General features: G+C 36.9%; 1 protein-coding gene across 1 annotated transcript; it reads left to right on the top strand.

Moving 5' to 3' along the window:
* The first annotated feature begins 11030 nt into the window (after positions 1 to 11030).
* LOC145779214 (uncharacterized) lies at positions 11031 to 12719 on the top strand. Its single transcript, XM_082590750.1, has 3 exons — positions 11031 to 11242; positions 11577 to 11703; positions 12309 to 12719. Exons 1-3 carry the CDS (start codon positions 11099 to 11101, stop codon positions 12341 to 12343), a joined length of 306 nt encoding a protein of 101 aa, XP_082446876.1. The 5' UTR covers positions 11031 to 11098; the 3' UTR covers positions 12344 to 12719.
* Positions 12720 to 13094: the final 375 nt, after the last annotated feature.

Here is a 13094-nt window from a genome sequence, read left to right as displayed (position 1 = left end):
TATTTCCAAAAAAAAAGTTATGCTTGATTAAAATCAAACTGACCGGTTTTACCCGACGACTTGTTTTGCCCTGAACTACCCTAATTAGATAAAATATTCATGACCTCCATGTTCTTTACTTTTTTTCTTTCTTTTCTTCATTGTTTTAGCAAAACCGCAACTATCGAATACTATAATTTGACCAGGCTTGAGGAAGTAACGGCAAACAGTTGAAAACTCAAATAAAATTTACTAATCAGGAGGATACAGAAATGCTATTACGGTGAAATCTAGAACAAACGCTTCTATTACATCATCATGCTAACCTAGCAAAGCTGTTAACATACCCTCTGAAAATGAAATTTTTCATTTTAACATCTCCATTGGGTCTCTCCTTTCTGCATACTACTGTGCTAGTTGTAGGAATTACTTTCAACAAGCAAAGAAATCAACAGTTCTTCTGTCAGTGCAGTCTGTTGTGGCAACAAACAATAAAAGCGCATAAACCGTCACAATAAAACGAACCCTCAGTTTTTTCAAAACTTGTAATTCCCTCTGACGATTTAATTCATTGTCATTTGATCAAAGAAATAAATTAATCTACTCGATAGCGGATGAGGGAACAAGATCATGGGACGACTGTAATTTTGGCTCACACCAACCAAACAAGATAAAGTAACTTTTGGTTGGAGAAAGATCAGGATGGAAAATTTGGTAATTGGCTTGTGTTGAATATTTTCTATTTCAGCAAAACACATGACTATGTCTGTTCAAATCATTTCTTTATTTTATTGAACTGAAAACAAAACAAAGAAATTTATGTCGAAACGGAAGCAAATATTTTAAAATGCTTTACCCGTTCAGATCTATCACTGAGCCTACAAGTATTTAATTTGGGAAAAAACGGCTAGAATGAAAGTCTTTAGCTTTGAAAAATATGAGAAAAGAGTGAACAAGGTGGCAAAGAACAAAATAATTTATTGTTCCTTGTTTTCTACCAACCCAGAATTGGAGCCGCGATTTTCTAATTTTCTACCAACTCTGTCAACTTTAAATCTTTCCGACTCCACAGCCCTGGTTTGCTCAAAATCTACACAACGATTGATGTGTTGGAATAGAGAAAAGCAGTGCAGGGTTATCCGACGATGTGAAATGATTGGCGATAAATGTATTTGGAATAGGGGAAGGTCGGGACCTGCGAGCCACTTTTTTCTTTTAGATGCATATCTTCTACGTTTCTCAATATTTTTCTCTAAAATTTGGTTTTGCAATGCCTTGTAGTGCTACCTACTCTACAGCAAAAGCACAAGTTATTATTTCAGCAAATGTTTAATTTACGCTTAAAAACATAAACACGCGCCAAGCGGCTTATCGCACCCCACATGTGGGGAGCGATAAGCCACAATTGCGATAAGCCAAAAAATGTAGTATTTTAGCAAAGAAATCACTTCGCCATATCAAAAATACAATTCTAAAACATAGTTGTATTATTTATGCGTGAAATCAATCTTCAAGCCAGCTTCCAAGCTTTAAATTTTGAAATAAGCGATGGAGAATTTTCAAATGATTCCTTGGGATGAGTTGTCAGAATTTTCATGTGAAATAGCATAATTAATAGTTGCAAACGAAACAAAAGTCAGAATTGTGATATATCCTAATGGAAAGGCGTGAAAGCAAAAAAATGATGTCATATGACACTTTAACATCTACTATCACAGGCACTTGTCATGGCTCGTAGGTCCCAACACAAGGTGACTCAAGGCTCCCTACCTGATCGTTCAGAAATGAAACAACAGCTGAAAAAAAACTAACATTGCTATCTAAAAAACTTTCAGCTTAATCTCATCATAAATACATCACCTACCACTACAAAAAAGTTCATGAACATTTCTTGCATAACAAATGAGTTATTTTAAAACACAATCAGCCAAAAAAATTTACTTTTTTAACCCAAAACCTATAAATCCTCTTTGCACCTCCATTTTTAGCACAATTTTGACCAAAGGTTTGTGGGAAAGTTATCCAGGCATAAAAAATATAATGACGTCAAAAAATGCAAAAAAAGTACTTTATATTAAAAAAAACGGGGGTGGATTATGGCTCCCACCATGATCATGGGTCCCGACCTTCCCCTACTCGCTTCAATTTTAAAATGACCAACTCTTTTCAATGAGATCTGATTTTGATGAGCTGATTATTGGTTTTATGTAGAAAAGCTTTTAGACTCATCACAAAATTTTGTTCTATTTCGATGGAAAAACAATTTGTCTTTCTATTCGACATCATAGCAATTTGGTTTCGCTTAAAAAAAATGCTGGAGATTGTTACAACGCAGAAAGCGTCAAAGTGTAAAATGATTGAGCTTGCATGTGAATTGTGAAGTGCTTAGCTAAATATAATATGAACATAGTTTTGCGTAGGAGTGTTTCATACAAAATGCTGTGTATTTAAAAACTTTGCTTAATTTTCTTTTCGAGCTAAATTTCTCAAACGAAAAATGTTCTTTGCCCGATTTTCATCCAACATCTCTTGTTTATAGCGATTTGATCATATTTCAGTAAAAGCGATCCAACTTTGTTTCAACAAAATAGGCCAATCGCAAAATTGTAAATCAGTATCTCACGGTCCAACTAAATCAGTGGTTCCCAACCTTTTTGTTGTCACGGACCCCTTTAGACAAATTAATAATTCTGCGGACCCCTACCTAAATTTTGCCTGAAACTCAATTAACATACTATTGATTATTGCAAAGAAATTTATTTTCACACGAGTCAGTTCAATAACAGTACTATTGACTATTGTAATAATTATGCTACTCAACTACTGTACGGTGTCATATTGCTTTGCCGCTGTGACTCCTGCGGCAAATATCAGGTTAAACAGTTGCTCATATAAGAAAATGAATGGATTGTTCAAGAAATGTCAGCAGTATGGTTGTTGTTGCCTTTCCTGAACTAAACGACTGAACTGCGGTTGAGTTTTTGACAATGCAACACGCATGTCATCTTCATTCTTCAACGTCCACTGTCCAGGCGATTTCGATGTTGTTTTTATTGTAACAAGAGCTGAGAATCCTGCCTCGCAAAGGCAAATGGGTATGAATGGCAACAAAACAATAATCGCTTGCTTTGCCAAGAATGGGTAGGTTTGCAGTTGTGAGCACCAAAATTCTTCGACAGTTTTTGAATGAAACTCAATGCGTAATAACTCTTTTGATCTCAAATCAATTAGGTCATCTTTACTGAGATCGTCATCGCTGATGTTGTTCAAGTCAAAAGGAAAAGGATTTCGAATCCATGTTTCAACTTCGTTCGGCAGGTGTTCTAAATTAAAATAACGTTGAAATGAGATTTGCAGGGTTTCAAGTGTGCGCAAAATTTTTCTCTCATAGAGATCAAAAGAGTACATTCTCTTTGAGTTTCATCCATCAAGATAAGATCTTCTAACATTGGAAAGTTAGCGTAATTACCTGCTTCCAATCTGCGTTTTCAAACCGGCAACTTGGCTAAAAATGCTTTACAATTTTTCAGCTGCATGAATTATAATTGTCACACCTGGTCCTTGAATGCCACGATTAATATTGTTAATATGATCGAAAATATCGGCTAAGTAGGCCATGCCGTATAGAAAACTTTTACTCTCGAACAATTTTGAGAGGGGACTTCCTTTTGCTTTCAAAAGAGTTGCTATGAATACCTCATTTTTTAGCTGCTGCAGTCGTTTTAAAACTTCTCTAGATAACCAACGTACCTCAGAATGATACAAAAGTACTTCGTAATCTGACCCTACTTCTTGACAGAGCGCTTTAAAAGTACAGTGGTTTACAGCTCTGCTTTTGATGAAATTAACGACTTTCATGCAATTCGTCAGAATTTCTTTGAGACTTGCTGGTAAAGTTTTTGCTGCTAATTCGTACCTGTACAAGAAGCATTGGGTAACAACCACGCGAGGAGCTTCGAATTTTACTAAAGCAGCAAATCCGGATTTGTTCCCAAGCATAGCTGGTGCTCCATCCGTGCATATAGAACAAAGTTTTTTTTTTCCAAAATTCATCAAGGTAATCACGGACCCCCAAATGCTTTCTCACGGACCCCCAAAGGGTCCGCGAACCCCAGGTTGGGAACCACTGAACTAAATATTCTCAGTGGTGATTTGAAAATTTTGTTTTCAAGACAATGACGATGCTGACGCAAATTATTGATGCTAAAACTATAATTGTTTAACAAATTATTTTATACCGTTAATATGACATGCATGATCAAACCACTGTGTCAACAAAGGTTTAAAACTGAAAGAAATTAAAAAAAATTGTAGAAATTTTCATCACCATTGACTTAGTTTTTTCTGGCGTAGAGTAAAAGTAAATCACTACAATAACAAGTGTTATGATGCAGTCTAAACGTAACTCTTAAGAAATTTCTTTTATTGAGCTACTGCTGATGTACTTCACAGGAAAGGCTTTACTGAACGATCTTGCGGCTCTGATCATGAATATAATTACAAATTACAAGCCTATATTTTCTAACCGAATTGTTCGCCTCGTTAGCTCAGTGGTTAAACGTCCGAATCAAGATCAAAGGGTGTAGGTTCGGCTCTTGGGATGTGCGCTTGAGCAACGCATTTCAGGACTGCTCTCCATTTAGCGGCACTTAAAGTGCAACTGCACGATGACTTTGACCGCACTTTATCTGAAAGAGCATGTTTCAATCTATAAATACCAACTTCGCCCTTACATTTTAAGGCTATATTTATCTCAATAAAAATTATCAAAACCATGGTTTTCCACTCGCTTGTATTTTTGGCCACGTTCCTGCAATGGCGGGTTGTATTGCGCAACACACGGATTATGACGTCAGTTGGAGACAAACCGAAGCGACAATCGCTTTTGCAAGTCCTTTAGTCCTAGACTCCTATAGGAAGGAGATTTTTTTTTCGCTGCTTCGATCTTGTTACACGTGCTTTTTATGTGAAGGCAAGTAGTATAGGCTCTTTGTAATCTCGAGTTTGAAAAAAATAAGCCAGGTCTGTTGACTTATCCATTGAGATTGTTGGTTAAGGGACAGACCAAAGCTGTCATAGGCTCATGCGAGGTAAGGTACGTCTTAACCAATGTTAGATGACATTCTTGTAAGCTTCAAGTCTTTCTTTCAAATATATCTCTACGAACTTTTAAAACAAAACATTTCTCTTGCAACTTCGTTTCTTAGATTATTGTAGTTCTGAGCCAAACATTTAAAATGGTGGCAATTTGCTCTATCTGTCACACAAAATTTGTTTCTGGTGCCAAGGTGACATTTTTGCCTTCCCTAACGATGAACGTTTGCTAATTAAGTGGTGCAAGTTTGTTCAGCAAGTTTGTAAATGGAATGGACCCTTCCCTAGCAGTGTTATCTGCTCAAATCACTTTCTTAAGCAGGATTTTAAAAATTATTTTGAAGTTAATATGGGATTTTGCAAACGTTACATTCTGCAGAAATCTGCTGTTCCCACCATAAAATGTACTTCTGCTACGTCTGATGCTTCTGCTTCTAAGCTGGATAATTCAGGCTGGTCGCTTATAGGCACGTGCTGGAGTGGCTGTTGGATGGAGAAGTTCTAGGCAAGTCGAACAGAGTCGTGCTGCCATCCTGCATTGTCTCTTTCATTCGCAGAAAATACCCTAGCGACGATGGAGATTATGCTGGGTTCCGAAGGCAGTCCCAATGAATGCTAAAGCATTATCGCATGTTATCGCTATCGATATCGCATGTCGCATCGCATGATAGCCGACTTTACTATGTCCTTGTGGTGCGTTCGTAATGTCCTACTGGGCAACTCATTATTGTACAATACAAAATCTTTTCGATATAACCAAGTTTGGCTGTTCTAATCTACGAAACTAGCCTTCGGCGATGGGCTTCGCAAACCACTCCTGGCACACAGGCATGAACAACTAAGTTTGTATAATGCTGGCTGAAAGATGCGTCTTCATTCTGGATGCCTTATAAATTTGCGCATTCACTAGCAACCAAGCCTATCTCGGCAAGTTTGGTCTCCACTAACTTCGCCTTAAACTGACGTCATATCACCAGATGGCGTTGACGAGTTTGCCACTTCCAGGTAGCGTGAGAGAGAATCGCTAGAGAGCGTGGAAAAAGGGTCGGTTTCTTGGCTGTGGGCCTCAATTGTAAGGAAGTGAGTTTTTCAACCGGTACCGGATGTCTTGGCAATGGATTCTAGCCAATGTTAATTCGATTGTGCAGTTGCACTTTAATAAAAGAAATTTAATGAAAAATAATTAAATTTAACTTTAATGAACGGAATAATTCCTCGACAACAACATTTCAACATTAGGAAACTGCACTGTGCGAATCTCGGTAATGGGCCCTGCGTAAAAAGTCTCTACAAGTATGCAAAACTACCAGGAATAACCTTTCAAGGCTTTGTCAGTTCAAGGATAAAGATTGAACAAACAACCAACCTTTCATAAGCCCAGTTTTATTTCTGCCTTAAACTAAAAGTTGGGTTCAGCTCAATGCAACTTCAAGCAATTTATTTTTAATCTCTTTTCCCCCATGAAAATGTTTTGCGTTCGCCACTAATTTCATTTTTTCTCCAAGGTTACTTCATGGTGTAACTTACATAAGTACATTAGGCTAGTTAAACCCGGCAGCAGTGGCCGAGTGGTTAGCGCGTTGGGCTCGCAGTCGAGAGCCTGCATGTTCGACTCCAGCCACCTGCACTTGCTGTTGTTTCTCTGGGCAAGAAACTTTACGATAATTGCCTCTACCCAGTGATCGATTTCGAGTAATAGGTAGTACCAAATTTAAGTCGTAAGTAGAATAGATAACCGGAAACAGACATTGCCGTCGGCTGCAGCGTGGGTCAAGTGTACGTCGGAAGGCGTACACCGATGCATAGCGCTCAAGTCCGCTTTCCCGCAATGCAGGATAAAGATAACAAAACAAAACCCTCAGTTCAAACAGTTCCATCTTCATCTAACAAACAGTTCCATCTTCATCTTCGTGACAATACAGAAGGAGCTATCAACTGAATTCAATAGTTTGCTTTCAAACCCGTTTGACGCATTCACGAAAATCAAGAATTCCTGGCCGAATTGCGCATGTGTAATGTGCATATGTGTAGTGCATATCATATGAGTTTGCAAATACGCCAAGTTTTATTGGATATAATGGGTAAAAATTTCGAATGTCATATAAGTCTACATTATTGTCAAAAACTAACTTTTCATGTCAAGTTAAATAGTTTTGCTTCCAGAGTGCCTCACACCAATCAAATGAGTCACGCTACGCCACTGTTGTCACTAAAAATAAAAAAAATTGACAAAAAACAAGCAACATAATAAAAAAGGTGACATCACGATCAATAAAACTGAAGGAAAGAAATAATATGAAGAACAACAACATTACCCTACTGAAGAAATTGGTTGAAGAATATGCAGGTGACGCTGTTATGCGGGTGAAGCTACTTGAGTTACTTTGAAAACAAGTGGACAGGATTTGAAATAACGACGAGCGTAGAAAATCTCAATACGGCAACCAGGCCAAAAACCCACAGGGGTTGACTAGCTTGTATTTTCACAATAGCTTCTAGAAGGCCTCAATACGATTGTCGAAGTTGAAGTTATAGCAGATGACAAAAAAGATACAAATTGCATGTCTCTTAGTGGTTGAGGATGTTGTGATGAGGATAGTTCGTGATTACCTAACAGCGTGATTCCAAAATAAAAATTGTACAAACACACAAATATTAAACAAATTTAGTTGTGGCAGTAGATAGATAAATGAATAATAACATCACTATAATTGTGAGAGAAATAAAACGGAAATTTTAAGTGAAACCGAAAACTTATGCAAAACTAAGTGAACAGCTTGCGACGAACAGCAGGCAACTAACTCCTTATCTATTTTGTTCTAAGTTCTCTCATAGCAACATCTTTGGTAACACATAACCATAACATAATATAGTTGGTTGGTTTGAAACATTAAACTATAACTAATCAAGACAAAGTGTTTATACGGCTAAAACTGATTTTTTATTTTTATAAACTTAGGAAGATGAGCAAAAGAAGTTTTTTTTTCAATGTTTGCTCTACTAATGACGTCATTAAATATACTGCAAATTCTGTGACAAGACAAACAATCAGCAAAGTCTTACAGTGACTAAGCATTGTCACATATTAGGTAATTCTTTCAAACAATCCATGATTTTTTTATTTATTAATCTCTGATAAACAGCGATCCATGTCGCTTACAATAACAGCCACACTTACATCAGTTTCCTCATCTATTGACACTTGCTTCGCGATTTCCAGTGATTTTTGAAAATAATCCATGGCTTCTTTGTATTTTTTTGTGTTTAAGAAACATCGACCAATTTCATGAAGAGTGACAGCAACACCTTCATCAGTTTTTTCATCTATTGACACTCGTTTCTGGATTTCCAGTGATTTTTGAAAATAATTCATGCACTGTAAATGAAAAAGGTTCGTTTAGGGTTCTTTTAGGGTTCTTTTTTCAAGAAAAACCTTAAGCTTAGGGTTCTTTTAACAAAAAAGGTTCTTTATTGCAAAAAGAACCCTTTGCTTGCCAAAAGAACCCTAAGCCTAGGGTTCTTTTTCGGAACTTGTTTCGAAAAAGGTTCGTTTAGGGTTCTTTTTTCGAGAAAAACCCTAGGCTTAAGGTTCTTTTAACAAAAAAGGTTCTTTATTGCAAAAAGAACCCTTTGCTTGCCAAAAGAACCCTAAGCCTAGGGTTTTTTTTCGGAATTTGTTTCGAAAAAGGTTCGTTTAGGGTTCTTTTTTCGAGAAAAACCCTAGGCTTAGGGTTCTTTTAACAACAAAGGTTCTTTATTGCAAAAAGAACCCTTTGCTTGCCAAAAGAACCCTAAGCCTAGGGTTCTTTTTCGGAACTTGTTTCGAAAAAGGTTTGTTTAGGGCTCTTTTTTCGAGAAAAACCATAGGCTTAGGGTTCTTTTAACAAAAAAGGTTCTTTATTGCAAAAAGAACCCTTTGCTTGCCAAAAGAACCCTAAGCCTAGGGTTCTTTTTCGGAACTTGTTTCGAAAAGAACCCTGCAGAAAGGTTCTTTTCGAAACGTTTTTTTTTAACCTTTTTTTGAGATTCTTTTAGCAACAACACTGTAAAGGAAGAAGGCTCGAAAAAGAACCTATTAGGGAGCTACTGGGAATGGGGGTTCTTTTTAAGAAAAAAAAACCTTTGGGGGTTCTTGAAAGAACCAATACAGGGTTCTTTCAATAACTTTTTGAGGTACTATTATGAACATTCGATAAAATACCTTTCAGGTGTTTTCTTATTTAATACCTTTTTGAGGTACTATTATGAACCTTCCGAACGTTCGATAAAATACCTTTCAAGATTTTTTTCTTATTTAATACCTTTTTGAGGTACCAACCTTAGAAAACGAAAAACGATGAAGCATCTTTATTCTTTACATAGGACGATAAAAAAATACAGACCACAACAACTACAAAAATTACATAGGATGATCGATAGCGTTTAAAGAGCACAGAAAACATGCTTGTAACAACGAGATACCGGTACACGTTTTCTGATCTCCTAAAAATCTTCCGAGCATCCTGTATAATCACTGCCCATTACAATTTATTCACAAAACGCAATACCTTGCTTGTTACCTCCACATCTAAATGTAAAATGTGGGTAGAGAAAAAATACAAGGTATGCTTAGTGGATTTGGGGTACTGGATGTTAAACACCCAGTAAGTACTCAACAGCACGGCCACAGCATCCACTAAATTATCCATGCCAATTACTTGACACCCGTCAACCATGACAGTGAAGCCATCTTCTTCTTCAAACTGTATAACCGGATATGTTGATTCTGATATTGGTGCATTACATTTTGGTAAAGGCAAGACTGTACAGTTTGTGCATGGGCAATCCGATATTCATGCAGTAAGGTTTGATAAACGCAAAACTGTACAGCTGTGAAGAGAGAAGGCATATTGCGTGACCGACAATTCCAATTGACTGAACGAATGATGATGATGATTAAAACATAGTCTACAACATTTGTAAAATGAGATGAAACGACACACGATTTTTGATTTGGTTTTTGTTTGTGCTTTTAATATGCTTGATGTGCATTAATTTAGGCTACTTTAATGTGCGTGTTAGACAATTTCACTTGCGCTGTAACTTTTGAGCTTTCGATTTGTGACTGTCTTTGAAATTATGAAATATTGAAATAAGCAATTTTAGAACGAATGTAATACAAACCGATTTGCCAATTACGAATCCTTTTTTCTTTTGGCGATCAGTGCAAGAGAGTGCAAAACAATAAAGAACGCATGACGAAATAAAGGAACACAAGTAGGCGAAACAAAAAACTAACGTAAAATTATCAAAACAACCTTGTGTTTTTATCGTTTTGTGTCGCTGTTCAGTCAAGCTTGAAGTCGTCGTTTAGAAAACTTTTTTTTCGTTTTCGTAAGCTGAAGGAAGCATTTGTGCGTCTCTTGACGTAATTTCTACTAGTTATCGTACGTTTACGGGTCAGACCAGTTTACCGGTCAAGCCAGTGTATGTGGTGACTACAACGCATTTCACAGTTTAGGATAGTTAGATTAGTGTATAGACATAGAGTCAAGACATCTGCTGCTGCATATATAAGATAGTATCAGTAATTATGCCAACTGTCGAAGTGCACAAATCAACTCGTGAAGATCTGTATGCTACAATTAATTGGTAAGATACTGTTCTTTATATTATTAATTATGTCGTACTTTGGCGATATACTGGTTAAAAGTTTGTATTCTAAGGATCCTCTCACGTCAGATTAATGTTCTCGTCTGTTGTTTTGTGATTACGCAACGTGGTCTTCTTTATACAATAACAACAACTTTATACTTTGTGAAACAACAGTTAATCCTCTGTTTCTATCTACAATTTATAATATTGTCTTCAGAAACCGTCGCATCTGGATACCGTCAACTGTCAATGTCTACTCTACTATAAACCTTATTACTGCAAACCTTGTATCTATGGTTGTGTGCGTGCTAATTGTTGTGTTTTACAGTTGGTTGGCGAGGTAGAAGATGCTTTCAACATTGAGCGTCATTTGAAACAATTGAGAGGGGAGATGGCGAAGGGGGAGAGCTGTCGCAACAACGGCTTGATTCGCGACCGAATGTTGTGCACTCGATCCACGTGTTTGCACAATGGGAACGAAATGTCGGTTGCGGATCTGCAAGCGAAATATCTGTCGTTGGGAACCGCTGTTTGGGTATGTTGAACATTACGTTCATTTTTATATATATACGGCACTATTTAAAGACTAAAGCCAGTGTGACGTACTGGTTAGTAAGGTGACTGGGATCTAGCTGACATCAGATATATCAGGCGACAACTATCAGGCGATCGCTGCTGGAACTTGTTAGCTCAGTGCAGTAAACTCACAGTATAAACACAGAAGCCTGATTAATTGACAAATATATTTCGCCTTCAAGGATTATTATCCAACTGACCCTGTGTTTATACTATGAGTTTTAATATATCCTATATAGTGACAGAAATCGTGGATGTATGTGAAGGTTAATTTGAGGTTTTTGTCTTTGCAGATGATCGAAGAAATGAACAGTCTGGTGCAAAAAGATTGTGTTGAACTGCTCTCAGAAACTAGCCACCACCGTTTTTATCAGGACGTTAAAAAGCAGAAATTGCCGGCGGACATTCTGAACTTAACAGGTAACATAACTAAACTTGCATTCTCATTATATCAAGTTAAGTTTAAACTATCTTTTTTTGCTTGAGGAGAAGGGTTTACAATTGACGTCACCCAGCTTTTCACCCCCTCCTCCAATATCAACTTTCAGGTACCCTCCCCAGTTACCGGTTGACGTTGAACGCTCCCTAATTTGTAGTTCGTACAGTATGTATAGCAACTATTAATTAATACATAATAATAGATCATTTTTTAGAGAAGAACTAGTTTAATCCAAGCTGGCTATACTCACGGTACCGTCACTCTTTCATGAGAGTTATCATGGCTACATCACAACCAATGCTATAAGCATCAATTTTCAATGCATGCTTTGTTACGGAAATTGGTGGTTATAATTAAGCTAATTAAGAATGTAAAAGTTGATTAAGAACATTACTGATGTCCTGCATGGCGAGCCATCGCACTTGATTGATAATCGCTAAATGTGATACCAAGTAAAAGGCTCTTAAATTGGTTGTGTGTCTCCCACCCATTGTAGGCTATTTGTTTGGTGAAGTGAATGTTGCTCAATGCCCGCACTTGTGCTGGCCATCGAGTTGATATATAATATGCTCATTGTTTGTTATAGAATCCAGAATCAACATATCCGGTTATACAGTTTGAAGAAGAAGATGGCTTCACTGTCATGGTTGACGGGTGTCAAGTAATTGGCATGGATAATTTAGTGGATGCTGTGGCCGTGCTGTTGAGTACTTACTGGGTGTTTAACATCCAGTACCCCAAATCCATTAAGCATACCTTGTCTTTTTTCTCTACCCACATTTTACATTTAGATGTGGAGGTAACAAGCAAGGTATTGCGTTTTGTAAATAAATTGTAATGGGCAGTGATTATACAGGATGCTCGGAAGGTATTTAGGAGATCAGAAAACGTGTACAGGTATCTCGTTGTTGCAAGTACGTTTTCTGCGCTCTTTAAAAGCTATCGATCATCCTATATAATTTTTGTAGTTGTTGTGGTCTGTATTTTTTTATCGTCCTATATATAAAGAATAAAGATGCTTCATTGTTTTTCGTTTTCTTTACACTTGTTCATTTCTACAAAACACGATTTCTTGATAATCGTGTTTTGTGAAGGTATTTGCTTTGTAACCGTCTTTTTCAATAAAACTTTAAGCATCAGTTATAGCACTGTAAGTTTATCTAAAGGTGTCTATTGGAACCATAGGAAGGTTGGTACCTCAAAAAAGTATTAAATACGAAAAAACCGTGAAAGGTATTTTATCGAACCTTCAGAAGGTTCATAATAATACCTCAAAAAGGTACTAAATACGAAAAAACCTAAAAGGTATTTTATCGAGAGTTCATAATAGTACCTCAAAAAGGTACTAAATAAGAAAAAAAACCTGAAAGAT

Source organism: Aplidium turbinatum, chromosome 11 (genome assembly GCF_918807975.1).
Source record: "Aplidium turbinatum chromosome 11, kaAplTurb1.1, whole genome shotgun sequence".
NCBI classification, from domain to species: Eukaryota; Metazoa; Chordata; class Ascidiacea; order Aplousobranchia; family Polyclinidae; genus Aplidium; species Aplidium turbinatum.
The sequence above is the reverse complement of the archived record's forward strand: the minus strand, read 5'-3'. Positions and strand labels throughout refer to the sequence as shown.